This window comes from Suncus etruscus, chromosome 13 (genome assembly GCF_024139225.1).
Source record: "Suncus etruscus isolate mSunEtr1 chromosome 13, mSunEtr1.pri.cur, whole genome shotgun sequence".
Lineage (NCBI taxonomy): Eukaryota > Metazoa > Chordata > Mammalia > Eulipotyphla > Soricidae > Suncus > Suncus etruscus.
Genome location: NC_064860.1, coordinates 15,749,148 through 15,767,213, shown reverse-complemented (window position 1 = coordinate 15,767,213; position 18,066 = coordinate 15,749,148). Strand labels below are relative to the sequence as shown.

The window sequence follows — 18,066 nt, the reverse complement described above, 5'->3', positions numbered from 1 at the left end:
ATTTAGGGTTTTGGGCAACACCCAGTGGGCTTGGGGCTTATTCCTGGCGCTATGCTCAGAAATCACTCCTGGCAAGCTCGGGGGACCATGTGGGATGCCGGCAATCAAACTCAGGTCTGTCCTGAGTTGGCCACGTGCAAGGCTAACACCCTACTGCTGTGCTATCTCTCCAGCCCCAGATTATATATTTAAAGTGTAGGTATATGTGCTTTAAAAAATGTTTCATACAGTTAATTATATAGTTACATATAAACATATACTTAAATATGCAACCTATCAACACTGAATTTGTAGTTTGAAAGGTATTGTTATAGACCCCAGGAAGTTGTTAACCTACCAAAGTATGTGTTGCAAATATAATTATATGTAAATCTTTTAAAACCCACAGTTTAGGGATCAATATATAATCCATAGGATAAAATCAAAGTTCTCTGGTAGGGATCAGAAAAAACTAGTCTCATCATCAAAAACTAGGCCCCAACGGCTGGAGACTCAGTACAGTGGGTAAGGTATCTGTCTTTCACAGCTGACCCAGGTTCAATCCCAACAGCATATGTTCCCCCAAACACTGCCAGAAATAAATCCTGAGTTCTTTTGTTCGTTTGTTTGTTTTGTTTTGTTTTTGGATCATACCCAGCAGCACTCAGGGGTTACTCCTGGCTCCATGCTCAGAAATTGCTCCTGGCAGGTACGGGGGACCATATGGAATGTCGGGATTAGAACCAATGACCTGCATGAAAGGCAAACGCCTTACCTCCATGCTAAAACAGGCCTCAATTTATATTCCTATCTTCACTTCTATCCACTTAGGGGTGCACAATCAGTAATGAAATACTTTTGGGATACACAGAGGCTTCCCATCTCCTGGCAGCATCTCTAATGGTGCAAGCTTTCTGAGTATTACCCTAGCAACAAGAATAAGGTGGAAACAGGACAATCACTGATAAAAAAGAAAAAAAAAAGTCTGCCACTCTGCAAAAAAAAAACCAAAAGTGGCCCCTACTCCTATGGATAAAGCTAAAGCTACACTTGTCCTCTTGCTGGAGAGTGTGCGGCTACATCAGTGAATTCTTCCCACCTTTCTTTATCTGGTCTTTTCACGCTGCAGACTATGTCCTGGGACTGTTTTAAAGGGTAATTTGGTTTAAAGGATGTACTTTTGGAAGTATTCTAAAACAGTTTATCAAAACAACAGAGAAGCCCGATAATGGACTTATATAAGAAAAATTATGTGCAGAAAAGTATAGAATTTGGGGGGGGGGGTTTGGGTCATACCTGATGACTCTCAAAAGTTACTCCTGGCTATGCGCTCAGATATCACTCCTGGCTTGGGGGACCATATGGAACACCAGGAGATCGAACCATGCCCGTCCTAGGTTAGCACATGCAAGGCAAAGGCCTTATCACTTGCGCCACCACTCTGGCCCCCAAAAGTATAGAATTTGTTAAGGAATTTGAAAGCAAACGAAGAAATAAATGAGATAGTAGTTAAGAAAATAAAGTCAAAGCTTGTAATTATTTGAATTGTAAGGAGACTTGAGCATATGTCAATTAAGAAAGGAGAACCTAAGATGGTAAGTCAGGACACAAAAAAGGAGAGGATTATATATGCAAACTACATACCTCAACTGTATAAAAACAAAGATTGCACTGCAAAGTCTACAGAAGTCATTGTATATGTGGTCACCTTACCTTGCCCACATCTGTTGCCCACAGACAACTCAAGACAAAAACAAAAAACATGGGACCAAAAAGAGATGGATGGTTCAGCAGGAAAGGTACTTGCCTTTCATGCAATTAATTGGCCCAGGTACAATCCCTAGCACCACATACCACCCCAAGCTTCATCAAAAGTGATCCCTGAGGGGCCGGAGAGATAGCATGGAGGTAAGGCGTTTGCCTTTCATGCAGAAGGTCATCGGTTCGAATCCCGGCGTCCCATATGGTCCCCCGTGCCTGCCAGGAGCAATTTCTGAGCATGGAGCCAGGAGTAACCCCTGAGCACTGCCGGGTGTGACCCAAAAACCACAAAAAAAAAAAAAAAAAAGTGATCCCTGAGCCCAGATCCAGGAGTAAGCCCTGAGCATAGCTCGGTGTGGCCCCAACACAAAAATAAAACAAAAATGTTTTTTGAAGCACACAACAATAGTTGCCAATTTACTAAATGAAAAGAGATCTTTGATAGTCCGTCCATGACCTGGAAGTATCATATTCAACTAGAAATCTAGATCTTAAAAAAATAAACTGCTGGGGCTGGAGAGATAGCATGGAGGTAAGATGTTTGCCTTGCATGCAGAAGGATGGTGGCTCGAATCCCAGCATCCCATATGGTCCCCTGAGACTGCCAGGAGCAATTTCTGAATGTAGAGCCAGGAGTAACCGATGAGCGCTGCCGGGTGTAACCCAAAAAACAAACAAACAAACAAACAAAAACCCACAAAACTGAGAAGCAAGTGATAATGAGCCTTACAAAGAGGGATTTATTAGGCTACCACTGAAACACACAATACTGAAATATATTCCCTTGAAGACATGTTACATACAAGCAAAGCATTCAAATTAAAAATCAGATCCACTAAGGAATATGGAGTCTGTTAAACATGTATCATTATCCACTGTTTTCAACAGCTAATAGAGGAAAACGATATATACATATACTCACATTGTGTTCAAAGAAAATTATGAATAGTACATACCTATACGAAGGTCTCTTTGTAAAACATTCTTATCAAAAACATAGAATGACAAATACTGGAAAGTTCTTGGAATTTCAAAGTAAAATTCTTCATTGAAAAATGGGCTAGAGAAAAATGAAAAATTCATTAAATTTAAATTCAACAGTGTTCTCAAATGACATAATTTTAAGTAAATTTTTCCATGTTTTGCGACCATAATTATGGTCTTTTGTGAAATATGTTTGGGCCGTCTCCACATTATTTTAAGACTTTCTTCTAATAGTGTTGTTTTACATAAACTCTGGATACAAGTCCTTTGACAGAATATACTGTCCCAATTCTAGCTTATCATTTCAATTTCTGACAGTGTCTACTGAAGAACAGACAGCTCTTAAGTTTCAAATCCAGTTTATTAACTTTCCTCTTTTATAATTGATTACTGCTTTGGAACATCCTATGAAATCATTTTGTTTGTTTTTGGACCACATCCAGTGATGCTCAAGGGTTATTCCTGCCTCTAGACTTGCAGGTCATTCTTGATGGCTCAGGGGGACCATTGGAATGCTGCAAGTTGAATTGGGTTGGCTGTGTGCAAGGCAAGTATTCTATCCATTTGTACTATTCAGGCTCGAGCCTGAATATCCTGTGAAATCTTTTCCTACTCCCATGTTGCTGATATTTATTTCCATGAAACAGATATTTTTCATAAATTCATTTTAAGAATGTCATTTTGGGGGCCGGAGAGATAGCATGGAGGTAAGGCGTTTGCCTTTCATGCAGGAGGTCATCGGTTCGAATCCCGGCGCCCCATATGGTCCCCTGTGCCTGCCAGGAGCAATTTCTGAGCCTGGAGCCAGGAATAACCCCTGAGCACTGCCAGGTGTGACCCAAAAAAAACCAAAAAAAAAAAAAAAAAAAAAAAAAAAAGAATGTCATTTTGATAGATAAGTTTAAATTATGAGTAAATATTATAAAGACACAAATCTCTAAAATGCCAGTAAACGTAGTATCTTCTTTCCTGAGAATACTTAAAGAACAAATGGATACTTTAAAATGCCACTAATATGGGCCTGAACAGTAATACAATGGATGGGGAGCATGCAAGTGTCCATCCAGGTTGGATCCCCAGCACAATGGTTTCCCAACCCTAGTCAGGAGTGATACCTGAGTGCAGAGTTAAGAGGTTGGGACCCAAAACCCTAATTTTTGAAAAAAATAAATTCCATTTATAAAATGCATTCTCCCAGAACGGCACACTAAAAGAGAATCTAATATACAAAGTAAAAAAGTTATAAAAGTTGTTTCTGGGGGCTGGTGAGGTGGCACTAGAGGTAAGGTGTCTGCCTTGCAAACGCTAGCCAAGGAAGGACCGCGGTTCGATCCCCGGCGTCCCATATGGTCCCCCCAAGCCAGGAGCGATTTCTGAGCGCTTAGCCAGGAGTAACCCCTGAGCATCAAACGGGTGTGGCCCCAAAACAAAACAAAACAAACAAAAAAAAAAGTTGTTTCTGCTCTTGCCCAGAAAACAGCTCACAATTTTTCAGTTATCACAACCTATGACTGTGCATGACTCCTGAGGAAATTCTTTGTGTGGGAAAAGAAGCATTAACAGACTCTAGCAGTGACTATTTAATATTACCTTCTTCCTAAAATGATTCAAAAAAGAGCTTCAGGGGCTACAGTTTCCCAACGGAACGCCTAGTTATGTCTTAGGAAAGGTCTTGATACAGGTAAGATGATTAAAAAACCGTGATGTTCTAAACCCATAGGAGATCCAAGTGTTATTCACTGACTTTCACATAACATAGTTTATCACAATATTCACAAGGGTGAAAAAGAACTTAAAAGCAGGTGAGAAAGGGTTAACATTACATGCTCTTTCCCTGTTTCATAAGGAAAAATTTTAGGAGGCACACAGGATTCAACAAAAATCGAATGTAGGGCTAGATCTACTGTAATTATATGAAATCACCTAAGGTAATCACAACTAAACCTAAAGTATCTTCAAAACACAGTGAACCTAAAGAAAAAAATTAAATAGGAAAATTGTTCATATTTTCTTTACCACTACAAATAATAGAAAAGCAAGTTGTTGTTTTCTTTTTAAAAAAAGCAAGTTGGGGGGCCGGAGAGATAGCATGGAGGTAAGGCATTTGCCTTTCATGCAGAAGAATGGTGGTTCAAATCCTGGCATCCCATATGGTCCCCTGTACCTGCCAGGGGCGATTTCTGAGCATAGAGCCAGGAGTAACCCTTGAGCACTGCTGGGTGTGACCCAAAAACCAAACCAAAAAAAATAAAAAAAAGCAAGTTGGTAGATTTTATTCACTTATAAGGCTACAAATAACAGCCACAGTATTAACATTTCAAATAATTACTAGTTTTAGGTATCACTAACTATTGTGATATGAAATCTATGTACACCAATAATAAATGATATAGAATAATCATACTCATATGTGAGGTATTTATAAAAAGATGGTATGGTATTAATATCCAAAGACAATAGAAGAGGGCCAGAAGAACCAGTCCATGATTGGAAGCTTGCCACAAATAGCAAGGGAGTGCAGTTAGGACAGAGAAGGGACCACTGTAATTATGACAGTTAAAAATGATCGGGGCCGGAGAGATAGCATGGATGTAGGGCATTTGCCTTTCATGCAGAAGGTCATTGGTTCAAATCCCAGCATCCCATATGGTCCCCCCGTGCCTGCCAGGAGCAATTTCTGAATGTGGAGCCAGAAGTAACCCCTGAGCACTGCCGGGTGTGACCCAAAAACCAAAAAAAAAATAATCACTCTGGAAAAGAACTGAGTGCTGAAAGGAGATAAAGTGATATGCATGATACTCCCTTAATAAACAATAGTCCAAATCACAGTGTTTAAAAGGAAAAAAAGGGAAGAAGGGTTTATCTACCGAAGAGGCATGCAGGGGGAAGGGAAAGAGGGAAACTGGAAGCATTGGTGGCAGGAAATGTGAAATGGTGAAGGATGTTGTACATTGTATAACTAAAACTCAATTATAAACACTCAATTTGATATTTGCCTCTAACTTTATTATATCAATTATACAGCACTTCAGTGATTCAATTTACAACACATAGACAACACCAGAATTCCACTACAAGGACAAGTAGTTTATAATTAAAGATGTGAAGCATAGTACTTCAAGGATTTGTTTGTTTGTTTGTTTTTGGGCCACATCCAGTGATGCTCAGAGGTTACTCCTGGCTACGTGCCCAGAAATCGCTCCTGGCTTGGGGGACCATATAGGACGCCGGGGATCAAACCAAGATCCGTCCTGGGTCACCCAGGTGCAAGGCAAATGCCCTACTGCTGCACTATCACTCCGGCCCCCTAAAAGGTTTTTTTGTTGTTTGTTTGTTTTGTATACTAAGATATTTTCAGCTTTATTCATGCTTTTCCTATAAAGAACTTAATAGGTATTTGAAATTATACATACTGAAGAAGACAAAAGAAAAACGCTTCAGAGGTGGGTGAGAAAAAAGAAAAGCATAGAAAAAATGGCTAACAAAGACTACGCAATAAATATTTGAAACAGTTTATGATTGACATGAGTCGTAACATTCAACCCCAGCCCTGGATTTAACTCTTTTTTTCTAGGCCAGACTACATTCCTCCTTGCAAACACAGCTCTCTGCATGAGAATTATGTCACAAACACTATTACAAGGCAAGGTGGCACAGTAAGACTTAATGAACTAGGGTTTATCGTGATGTCCCCATGTGCTACTCTACTCTGAAAAGATGAGACAGTCCTTACAAGAAACTCTTACTTCATTAGATAACTTGAATAACCAAGAGGTAATTTATACTTCAGAGAATAATTATGTACTTCCACAAAGGTTCACACAAATGTACAAAATTTAGCTGAGAAAAGAAACGAAGAGACATGATAGCAATTTATTCTGCAGAGGATAATTATGCATTTCCACAAAGGTTCACATGTACAAAATTTAGCTGAGAGCAGAAGCTGAGGTTCCTGATAGCTTCTTCAAAAGCCTGCAGAGTGCCATGTGAAATACACTCGTACCCCAGAAAGCCGAGTGAGAGAATTAGAAGTAATTAAGAGGAAAACACATTTTGAGGCCATGAAAAGCCACATAAAAGCAAGCTCTGTCTATCTTGTTCTTGTAAGATATGGCAACAAATAACATCCAGCAAGGCCTTGGCATAAACAAGGTTGCTCAGTTTGATAGACTAGAATTGATTAAGTCAAAGCAGCTTTTGAAGGGTCAGAAAAGTGCCAAGAGTGACCAGGCAGCTTAGGACACAGTGAACAATTTGGTCATAAATTAAGCAAGAGCCAGGTGACAAATTGTCAATTGTCAGAAGGAATCAGACACATTGAGGCTCACTTAGGACATGAGATTCGGTAACTTAAAAAAAAAATAAATTCAGAATGTAAAAGGAAGAGTATCATTTTGGATGATCAAAGTCTTCCGAATTAGTCTAAAAATTGTGTAACATTTATTATCAATATAAATCATAACTTGTCAAATGTTTTACAAACCTTAAAGATTTTTCAACAACTTGTGTACGATAAACTTCTTCTTGGTCCAAATTTATGGTACAGAAGCAATCTCTCATTTTGTTAGGTCCAAGATACGGCAGTAAGTTTTTCGCTTCACCTATTAGTACAAATATTGAAATTCGTGTGAAATAATCACCAGTTGCTTCAAGCACATACAAAAAAATTACCAAAACACAAAAACATGAATTTGAAAGGATATAAACTTATTTCCCTTGCAGAATTATCACAATAGTTAATATCTGAAAATAACCCAAGTCCCTGATGAGAGAAGGGTGACAAAGAAGATATTGTATATGCACACCACAGAACATTATTCAATCCTTAGAAAAGATAAAAATATTTTGTCTTTTGCTATAGAATACACGGAACTGGAGGATGTCACGTGAGAAATAAGTCAATTGGAAAAGCATCAATGACCACATCCAATGAAAACAAACCCTCAGTCTAACTACAGAATTGAGGTTACTGAAGAGACGGGGTGCAGACTAAAAGGGTCTAAAGAATTATGATGACAGATACTAGTGATAAGCATGGCATATAACACTGGATCCCTAAAACACAAACACTTACTTACACTTTGCAAGTCAGTAAAAAAAATTTTTATAAAGAAGTGATCAGACGGGGCCAAAGAGATGTAACAGTGGGTAAGATGTTTGCCTTATGCAAAAATGATTATGAGTTCAATCACTGATAGTTCCCCAAGCACTGCCAGGAATGATCCCTGAGCACAGATAGAGCCAGGCATTAGCCCTGGGTATGGCCCCCACCCAAAAAGAAGCAGTGACTAGACACCTCTACCACCAGTAAGAATGCCCTGTAACGAAAAGCTCAGAAACAACCAAAGTTTCAGGGATGTAGTGAAAAAGGAGTCTTCCTTCTCTTTTGGTGGGCCTTCTACTGGTTTAGCCTCTTTGAATCACAGTATAGAGACTTCTCAAACAGAACTACCATTCAATCCAGTAATTCACATTTCTTAGGATCAACCACAAGATCACAAAAACATTCATTAAAAAACATGCATGCATAGCTATGTTTAGTGCAGCACTATTTACAAGAGCCAAGATCTGGAAATAACCCAAATGTTCAATGATTGGTGAATAAAGTTGTCATTTCTATGTCCAGTGAAATACTGCTCAGCTATAAAACGAAATCCTGCCTTTTGCTACAAGTTGGATTGAACCAGAGTATCATGTCAAACAAAGAAAGTCAGAGGGAAGGCAAACTGCCAATGCTCGCACTCATAAAAAGCAATGAAATAGAAAATCGACAATATCCATTGAAAATAAATACTTGAGCTGACAACAGAACTGAGATTAACACAAAATCGAGGTAAAACCGCCGCCCGGTCGCCCCCAGTCTGACTCTGGCTGTCATCGCCGCTGGGGGGAAAAGGGCCATGGTCCAAAGGAACCAGAGCAGTTGAGAAAACTGTATATCGGAGGTTTGAGTTTTGAAACTACAGATGATAGTTTGAGAGAACATTTTGAGAAATGGGGCACACTTACAGATTGTGTGGTGATGAGAGACCCCCAGAAAAACCGTTCCAGAGGCTTTGGTTTTGTGACTTACTCATGTGTTGAAGAGGTGGATGCAGCAATGTGTGCTCGACCACATAAGGTTGATGGACGAGTAGTGGAACCAAAGAGAGCTGTTTCTAGAGAGGATTCTGTAAAGCCTGGTGCCCATCTAACAGTGAAGAAAATTTTTGTTGGTGGTATTAAAGAAGACACAGAGGAATATAACTTGAGAGACTACTTTGAAAAGTATGGCAAAATTGAAACCATAGAAGTTATGGAAGACAGGCAGAGTGGAAAAAAGAGAGGATTTGCTTTTGTAACTTTTGATGATCATGACACGGTTGATAAAATTGTTGTTCAGAACTACCACACTATTAATGGGCTAATTAATGGGCTAAACAAGAAATGCAGTTTGCTGGATCTCAAAGAGGTCGTGGAGGTGGCTCTGGCAACTTTATGGGTCGTGAAGGCAATTCTGGAGGTGGTGGACGAAACTTTGGCCATGGTGGAAACTTTGGTGGAAGAGGAGGCTATGGTGGTGGAGGTGGTGGCAGCAGAGGTAGTTAAGGAGATGGTGATGGCGGATATAATGGATTTGGTGGTGATGGTGGCAACTATAGTGGGAGGTCCTGGTTATAGTAGTAGAGGAGGCTATGGTGGTGGAGGACCAGGATATGGAAACCAAGGAGGTGGATATGGCGAAGGTGGTGGAGGATATGATGGTTACAACGAAGGAGGAAATTTTGGTGGTGGTAACTATGGTGGTGGTGGCAACTATAATGATTTTGGAAATTACAGTGGACAACAGCAATCAAATTATGGACCCATGAAAGGGGGCAGTTTTGGTGGCAGAAGCTCGGGCAGTCCATATGGTGGTGGTTATGGATCTGGTGGTGGAAGTGGTGGCTATGGTAGCAGAAGGTTCTAAAAACTCAACAGCAAAGGGCTACAGTTCTTAGCAGGAGAGAGAGCCAGGAGTTGTCAGGAAAGCTGCAGGTTACTTTGAGACAGTCGTCCCAAATCCATTAGAGGAACTGTAAAAATCTGCCACAGAAGGAGCGATGATCCATAGTCAGAAAAGTTACTGCAGCGTAAACAGGAAACCCTTCTTGTTCAGGACTGTCATAGCCACAGTTTGCAAAAGTGCAGCTATTGATTAATGCAATGTAGTGTCAATTAGATGTACATTCCTGAGGTCTTTTATCTGTTGTAGCTTTGTCTTTTTCTTTTTCTTTTCATTACATCAGGTATATTGCCCTGTAAATTGTGGTAGTGGTACCAGGAATAAAAAAATTAAGGAATTTTTAACTTTTCAAAAAAAAAAAAAAAAGAACTGAGATTAACAAAGAGGGTGGTGGAGAAGACAAAGGGAGAAGGATTGGAGGCTCCAGAAAGAAGTCAAAGTTGTGGAGGGTGTTTGGCACATTGGGGACAGTGATTCAGCTGAAAATACAAACATTAACACTTTCGTAAATCAAGTTACTACAATTAAAAATTAACAAAAAAAAAAAAGAAGGGGGGAGCCAGTGAGGTGGCGCTAGAGGTAAGGTGTCTGCCTTGCAAGCCAAGGAAGGACCACGGTTAGATCCCCCGACGTCCCGTATGGCCCCCCAAGCCAGGGGCAATTTCTGAGCACTTAGCCAGGAGTAACCATTGAGCATCAAATGGGTGTGGCTGAAAAAAATAAGTGATTACAAAAAAAGATGGACCAACTTGGTCAAAAGGAACTGGTGAGAAGGAAGAGAAGAACTCTGTAGAAAAGGGCTGGCAATTCTAGCGGACACTGTCTTCTCACTTCAAAAAAGAGCACTTCCTCCACCCCAGCCACAGTCTACTCCAAGAACTGGTCTCCACAAGAAATCCCTCTTCCACCTACTAGCATTAATTTTCCTCTCAAGTGGCTCTTGATATTTCTCCATTTCTCATTTCAGAACTCAGCTTAACTTTACCAGAGTCTTTGTCAGTGATTTTTTTTATCACCTTGCATGCGTTCTTTAACCCTCTCCAACCAGCTTTTGGCCTGAGAACTTGTTGACCTTCAAGGCAAGTTCTAACATAATGACAGCCAGCAGACACTTGACAAATATTTGCTGATCTAATATGAAAGAAGCCAGTAAATCTATTTTAAAGTTCTAGTGGGATATTCATAAGCACAGCAAGTAGAGTGTTTGCCATGCACCTGGCTGACCCAGGTTCAATTCTCGGCATCCCGTATGGTTCCCTGAGCACTGCCAGGAATGACCCCTGAGCACTGCTGGGTGTAGTTCAAAAATAAAAAAAAGAAAAAAGATAAAAAGAAATTAGACAACAGTGATAAATAAGAAAAGCAAAATAGCTGTTATAAAGGAAAGACTAAAAATCATGAAACCAACACTCCTCTCGTACCTCCGCTACTGAGTAGCTTAATAAGTTTAAATCCCCCCCAAAACAAAAATCACTGAATTAGTGGTTTCCTAATAACAGTTGCGCTAAACAAACTCATTCTTATTGTCTTTTTTTTTTGGGGGGGGGGGGGGGTTTTAACACTCAGCAGTGCTCAGGGGTTCCTCCTGGCTCTACGTTCAGAAATGGCTCCTGGCAGGCTGGGGGGACCATGAGATGCTGGGATTTGAACCACCGTCCTTCTGCATACAAGGCAAATGCCTTACCGCCATGCTATCTCTCCAGCCCCTAAATATTCTTTCTTATTGGATTATTATCTCCTTAGAATTTTTCTAGTCTTCACTATGACTTATAACACTGTTACTAACTACATGTAGGGGAGAAAAATCTCTAAAACTAGGACTTTAGAGATAAAAAATTAATCCTTCACTGGATATTTCTCCCTCACAAGTGTGCCAAAAACACCTTTACTCTACACAGTGGTTTTGCCCAACCATGAATTAGCCTCTTGTCATAATGTGGTAGTAATTGGTCTTCGGCATCACACAAACTTTTTTTTTTTTTTTTGGATCACACCTGGCGGCGTTCAGGGGTTACTCCTGGCTCTGCACTCAGAAATTGCTCCTGGCAGGCTCAGGGGCCCATATGGGATGACAGGAATCAAATCACCATCCATCCTTGGTTGGCCATGTGCCAGGCAAACGCCCTACCATGTGCTATTGCTCCAGTTCCTGCATCATACAAACTCTTAAGCAAAATGTAGTGTTTAGCTTTGACCCATCCTTCAGATTGCTGCAAGGTACCTTTCCAGCAAGTGAATGTGGATATAAATATAGATAACAGATACAACTCACACCTTGCTCAAACATTTTCAGCAGCTACATAGTGCCTACCAGTGCCCACATCATAGGATAAAATCTGAAACTCTTTAGTGTGTCATAAAGCCTTCCTCAACTGGCACCATCTCTTTCCTATTTAGCCTCAGCCAACTTAATCTACCCTCATACCATGTTCTAGCAGTACTGCACTCTTGGTTCCTTGAACAGTTTCTCTCAGGCTTCTTTATGTCTTTAATGCTATTTTTGTTGTTGTCTAGAATGTCCTTACCTTTTTCCTCTCCACCTCTCACGCAACTCCCCCCCAAAAACTTTTTTTTTTTTGGTTTTTGGGTCACACCCAGCAGCGCTCAGGGGTTACTCCTGGCTCCACGCTCAGAAATCGCTCCTGGCAGGCTCGGGGAACCATATGGGATGCCGGAATTCAAACCAATGACCTCCTGCATGCAAAGCAAACACCTTACTTCCATGCTATCTTTCTGGCCCCACTATACTTGTATTAATGTATATTGAAAGAAACAAATGTATTACCAAGAAAGAAAACAAAATAGGGTAGGAGAGAGGGACTGTCAGGCCCAGGGGGTGGCTAGAAGGAGGAGACAAAGTATTACAGGACAGCCATTAAAGACTTTTATAAAGGAATCTGAGCAGAAACCTGAAGAAAGTCAATGATGTAATGAGTTAATGCAGCTCCCTTCGGAAAGAAATGGACAGGTTGAAAGAATAATATGTGCAAAGGTCAATGGACAGGTTGAAAGAATATAATATGTGCAAAGGTCTGTGGACAGGTCAGTTCGACACAATGAATGAACAGCCAGGCCAGAACAGCTGTAAAAGTATAAGCAGAGTAAAAAGAACAACAAAGGGTAAAGAAGGGAAGGAGATAGAATAAATAGGGTTTTGTAAACCAATGTTTTCAATGGTCTTAGGGTTTCTGTTCTTCTCAGTGAAGAGAGAAAAGATGGAAGCAGGAGAGGACCTAGGAGATTAGTATAACGGTTTGGTCTAGAGAGAAGAGGGCCCCTTGGGAGCATGGAGTTTGAAGAGACAGTCCAACAGGATATTTTGGTATTTTGAATGTGGGTGGGTGTTGGATTACAGGTCCTACCTTAATTATTATTCAAACTCCATCCTAGGGTGTGATCTGGTGATTGGATTATTGGTATTCCTCTCCCACCCTAAGGTGTGACCTGGTTCTAGGGTTCTGAGGAAGGCAGACATTCATTCTTAGGTCTTCCTCCACTAAGATGCTTCTTAGGAGCAGAAAGCTTATGTGGTGGGATTCCTGGCTTAAATGCTGGATTTCCTGAACCCGTTCTCGTACTTTTCACTGTGTGGATTATTTCCTGTGTCAATGTTTGCTTCCAGACCTGTGTCTCACCAGATCCTCATTTTGGAGTCTGGAGCTTCTGCTTATAGATGGGGGAGATAAACAAGGATCCAGGAAAACTTCTAAAACCTGTGTGTCTAAGCATCCTAAGAAAGAGAGCAGGGAGGGAAAACAATCTATACTAGACACACCAGGCATACTACAATAGGTCTCCTAAACCTTCTATACATTGAAGTACAGATGCCCAGAGTACAAGAAGCCCTGACTGGAGACAGAATTCAGATTCATTGGCAAGTACATGGTATTTATAAAGTTGAAGGACTTTGATGCCCAAAGGGAGAAAATGGGAACCACATGTATCTCCACATTTTTGGTCAGTCAAGATACAAAGGAACCAGTTGGGGAGAATGCTGGACTTCTCGTCATGAGCTACACATTTCTTGAGGTAAAGGACTAGTATCTTCCATTTTATAATGTTTAGCTTATAAAAGAAAAATAGAAAGTAGCTACTGAATACGTATGTATGTATGCTTATAACTATAAGTAAAACAGTTTTACCACCACATCAAACATTATGAAACTGTGTATAAGCTTCTTCTCAATTAACATAAGCTAATCTAAAAACTCAAACAGTTAAATAAATTTCCTGCAGTTACCAAAGCATTAAATGTAAGAATTTTAGCATTAATACAGATATATCGTGTCAAAGATAAACAAACCAATTCTGAAAGTTACACCAATATCTGAAATCCAAGTGTTGATTGAATTCCAAGAAAGAAGAGAGAAAATAAAAAAAGCCAAACTCTGTATCCTCACTCAGCTAAGCCAGTCAGTCAGTCAGTCAGCTAGACAATAAATGAGGAAGTAAAAAAAAATGGTGTCAGTGTTAGGTAAGAATGACACCGGAAATGACAGTGGGAGAGGCTCCATTGAGAAGGTAACTTGTACTTAATTACAAGTACAGAGTAAGTCCTGAGTTCAGAGCCAGGAATAAGTCCTGAGTACCAAACACTAGGTGTGGCTCAAAGACAAATTTATATTTTTGATTTATCTTTGTTTTGTTTTGATTTTTGGGCCACACCTGGCGGCACTCAGGTCACTCCTGGCTCTGCGCTCAGAAATCGTCCTTGCAGACTCAAGGGATCATATGGGATGCCAAGATTCGAACCACCATCTGTCCTGGGCTGTCCATGTGCAAGGCAAACGCCCTACTGCTGTGCTATCTCTCTGGTCCTCCTTTTTTGATTTATCTTAATACTTAAAGACCTAAAAATATTGCAAGCAAAAACTATAGACCAGAGATCCCCAAGCTTTTTTGGTTTCTCATCCCTTTTCAGAAAAAAAATTAAAAAGCACTAAGTGCACCCCTGGAAACCTGTAAGTGAATAAAGTGTGCCCCAATTTGTGAAACACTGCTGTGTAGACATAAAAACCCAATTTCTTTCTTTCAGGCGAGGAAACCCAGGCAGGGCCTCATGCTTGCAAAGCAGTTGCGCTAATGACTGAGTTATACCCTGGATTCAGACAGACTCCATCTAAATCACACCAATCTTGAGTCAGCTTTACTACAATTCACCTGATCTCTGTGGTCTCTGACCAACAAACGTCTGCAGCCCTTAATTATCAACATTCTATGTTTCCCAATCCAAAGTTCCCTAACACACTTAAAACTTAAAGAGCATAGCAACACTGATTGAGAATGTTTTTGAACATTGCTATACATTACTTGACCAGTTCAATCTGATGAACACTGTAAGAACTGGATATACATTTCTACTTAAGATCCATCCATAATAAGAGTACAGTGGAGCAGGCCCTTACCTTCTGTCTGGGGTTCCATCACCCCAGTCTCATATGGTCCCCAAGTCCCACCAGGAGTCATCCCTAAGTGCAGAGCCAAGAGAAAGCCCTGAATACCACCTGGTATGGCCCTCAAAGAAAACAAAAACCCATCAAAAAACTGTAATTGTGCCACCATTATTAATCATGTTTTGGCCCACACTTCAGTGAGTGTATAGGCATACACACCAAGTCTGCTACATCAAGTCAACCTACATTTTCACAACCACTTTATATGATTATAAAAACTACTCTTTTCAACTTAAAGAGGAAGATGCTGAGGTTCAGAGAGCTTAGGTGACAGCTAAAAAATGATATGTTCCCAATGTGTTATATTATCAATTATCATTCATTTGATGTTCATATACCTATATAATTTAATACATAAAGAAAATAGATGTTTTTGTAAACGGTGAAAGAACTTTTTTACTCGTTTATCTCCAGTGTTCTTTTTTTTTTTTTTTTTGCCCCCCACTACCATAAATTACGCAGTCGAGTTTCCCACATTAGAGGAAATCGCAGGGGTCAGCACGCCCAGAGTGCAATGGTCGAGCCTCACCCTGGGGGAACCACCTTCGTGATCATGGAATCGCCCCTGCCAGTAATGGAGAAAGGAAGATAACTACCAGAGTCACACACAACCTCCACAACTGATTTACCCTGGAAAGTATGTCATATTGTCCTGTCCCCTTTCTTCTACCTCCACCATGTATGGTAGCAAAAGGTGAGAGGAAGGTGAAAAAGGTTTTTGTAGCTGTAACTTCCCTTAGTTTCACCTTAAAAACATTGCTGGAAGTTACACATTTTTGATATTCACCAAACTAGGAGAAATAGCACCAATAGCCCTTTGTAACTGAGTGGGTTTTCTAACACATATCACTACCAGTGATAACTGTTCTTTAAAAAATATAATTCACAGAACTGAGGAGCAAATTCAAAGGGCTGGAATGCAAGCTTTGCAAGAGCTTGGCAAGGCCTAGCACCTCACCAAAGCATCTCAGCATTGCCAGAGATGGCACAAAAACAACAACAACAAAAACCCAACAACAAACAAAAATTACAAGAGCCTACAAAAATCCTACTCAACTGTTAATATTCAATATCAACAAATTCAATGATTCAGATAATCTGTTTTTGTCTAAAAACAGATTCTGAGATTCTTCTGGGACACAAAAGCTAAAGCACAAAGCATGTCTGGCATACAAGGAGCCCCAGGTTTGGTCCCTGGTGCATAATGGCCTCCTGAGAACCAATGGCTGGTGACAGCCCTGGTGACCCCCAGCACTACTGGAAGGCCTATCCCCAAAACAATAAAACCTGCACAAACTGTAAGTGCCATTCCTGAAAAAATTTCAAATCAAGGCTAAAGCAGTATTTCCAATTAACCCCTCAAAACATTCCCATCTTTTTTTTTTTTGGTTTTTTTTTTGGGGGGGGGCCACACCCGGTAACGCTCAGGGGTTACTCCTGGCTATGCGCTCAGAAGTCGCTCCTGGCTTGGGGGACCATATGGGACACCGGGGGAACCGCGGTCCGTCCAAGGCTAGCGCAGGCAAGGCAGGCACCTTACCTCTTGCGCCACCTCCCGGCCCCCAACATTCCCATCTTTAGATACAACTCATCAGTGGCAAAGTCTACAGGACACAGTTGCTTTATGCAGCCATCTACAGAATGATGACCATACAGAGACCTATAATGCTATCATACTAATCACCTCTGCCTAAAGCTTGGTTCACAACAACAAATTAGGAAACTACAGTGCATGAAAAGGCCAATTTCGCAAGGTATTGCCAGGAAGCATCCATGGGTTCTAGAGAGACCTCACTAACTTGCGGGCAGGATCTTCCTGTTGTCTGCCTTGGCAACTTCCGGTTTCGGTTTTTAACATGTGTGGGTTCTCTGAGCACCCTACAACCTCCTTCTCGGGAGCAGATCAAACTCTGAAGCACATGTGGTAGGAATCACTTCTAGGAGAATGGTTACTTCATCTACACAAAATTTATCATACTCCTGAGCCAATGGGACATGTTTGGCACAGCAAGCAAAGGAAAGAACTAGAGCCAGATGGAGGCTCAAACCAGGAGCTACAGAAAGGCCATTCACAATGTCCTGGGAGTGGTCTCTTGGGAGTCCACGGGGACTCCTTACCAATGAAGGCTTAAAAAACACAAATGGTAAAGAAGTGCGCCTCGGTATGTGCTGGTCTGTATTTTTTCAAGAAGAATTAATCACATATTCAAATACACAAGTTCAGGCAATGAAGAGTAACTTTTATTTTTGGTTAATCAACTCCCCAAGATAAATTTCATAATATCCCTACTTCGCGATTTTGTTGACTAAGCATTATGGGAAACCACAAGCCACTAATGGATAATTATCCAATTATAGTTTCTTGACAAAAATCAATATCAATGCCCCTTCCTAAAACTTACATCTACCGGGCTGCTTGGCAGAGACAACCTGACTTCCTTTGAAACCTGTGTAAACAATCAGATGGTTCTTTGCTAAGACAGGAATACAAAGATTCTTCATACACTGAGATTAAGTGAAATAATTTGCTAAGGACCCCCAACACAGTACCTCAAAAGTGGTAATGCCTGCCTCCCCCTACCCATTAAGGAGATTTCATACAAAAATCAAACTGTCCAATTTCAAAACTAAGATCTCCACACTATTCACAGAGATATTAGGATTTACATTTATTTGGTTATTTTTATTGGGGGAGTCACACACAGCAGTGTTCAGGGACTCAAATCAGCACCGGTATTCAAAAGCACTATAACTGCAGCGACAGACAAGGCAAGTGTCTTAAAAAAATATAATCTCAGTCCTTTCTTTCTAGTCCCAATTGTTATATTTTAGAGAACCAAAGTAGTCAATATATTTTTTTTACCACTATTCAATGTTTCTTTGAAATTATATCAAAATAAAAAT

The 18,066-nt window shown here is 40.5% G+C and overlaps 1 protein-coding gene and 2 pseudogenes across 1 annotated transcript in view; 1 reads left to right on the top strand and 2 right to left on the bottom strand.

Moving 5' to 3' along the window:
- The window catches only part of RASA2 (RAS p21 protein activator 2), a 101,806-nt gene that overhangs the window by 71,243 nt on the left and 12,497 nt on the right, over positions 1 to 18,066 (bottom strand). Inside the window, exons 2-3 of the mRNA XM_049785337.1 lie at positions 7,208 to 7,325; positions 2,697 to 2,800 (exon numbers count right to left, since the gene is read on the bottom strand). Of these exons, the coding sequence (XP_049641294.1) occupies positions 2,697 to 2,800; positions 7,208 to 7,325 (222 nt within the window). The remainder of the gene's footprint in view (positions 1 to 2,696; positions 2,801 to 7,207; positions 7,326 to 18,066) is intronic.
- Positions 7,759 to 10,078, top strand: LOC126026263 (heterogeneous nuclear ribonucleoprotein A3-like; annotated as a pseudogene).
- On the bottom strand, positions 15,598 to 15,742 carry LOC126026440 (uncharacterized; annotated as a pseudogene).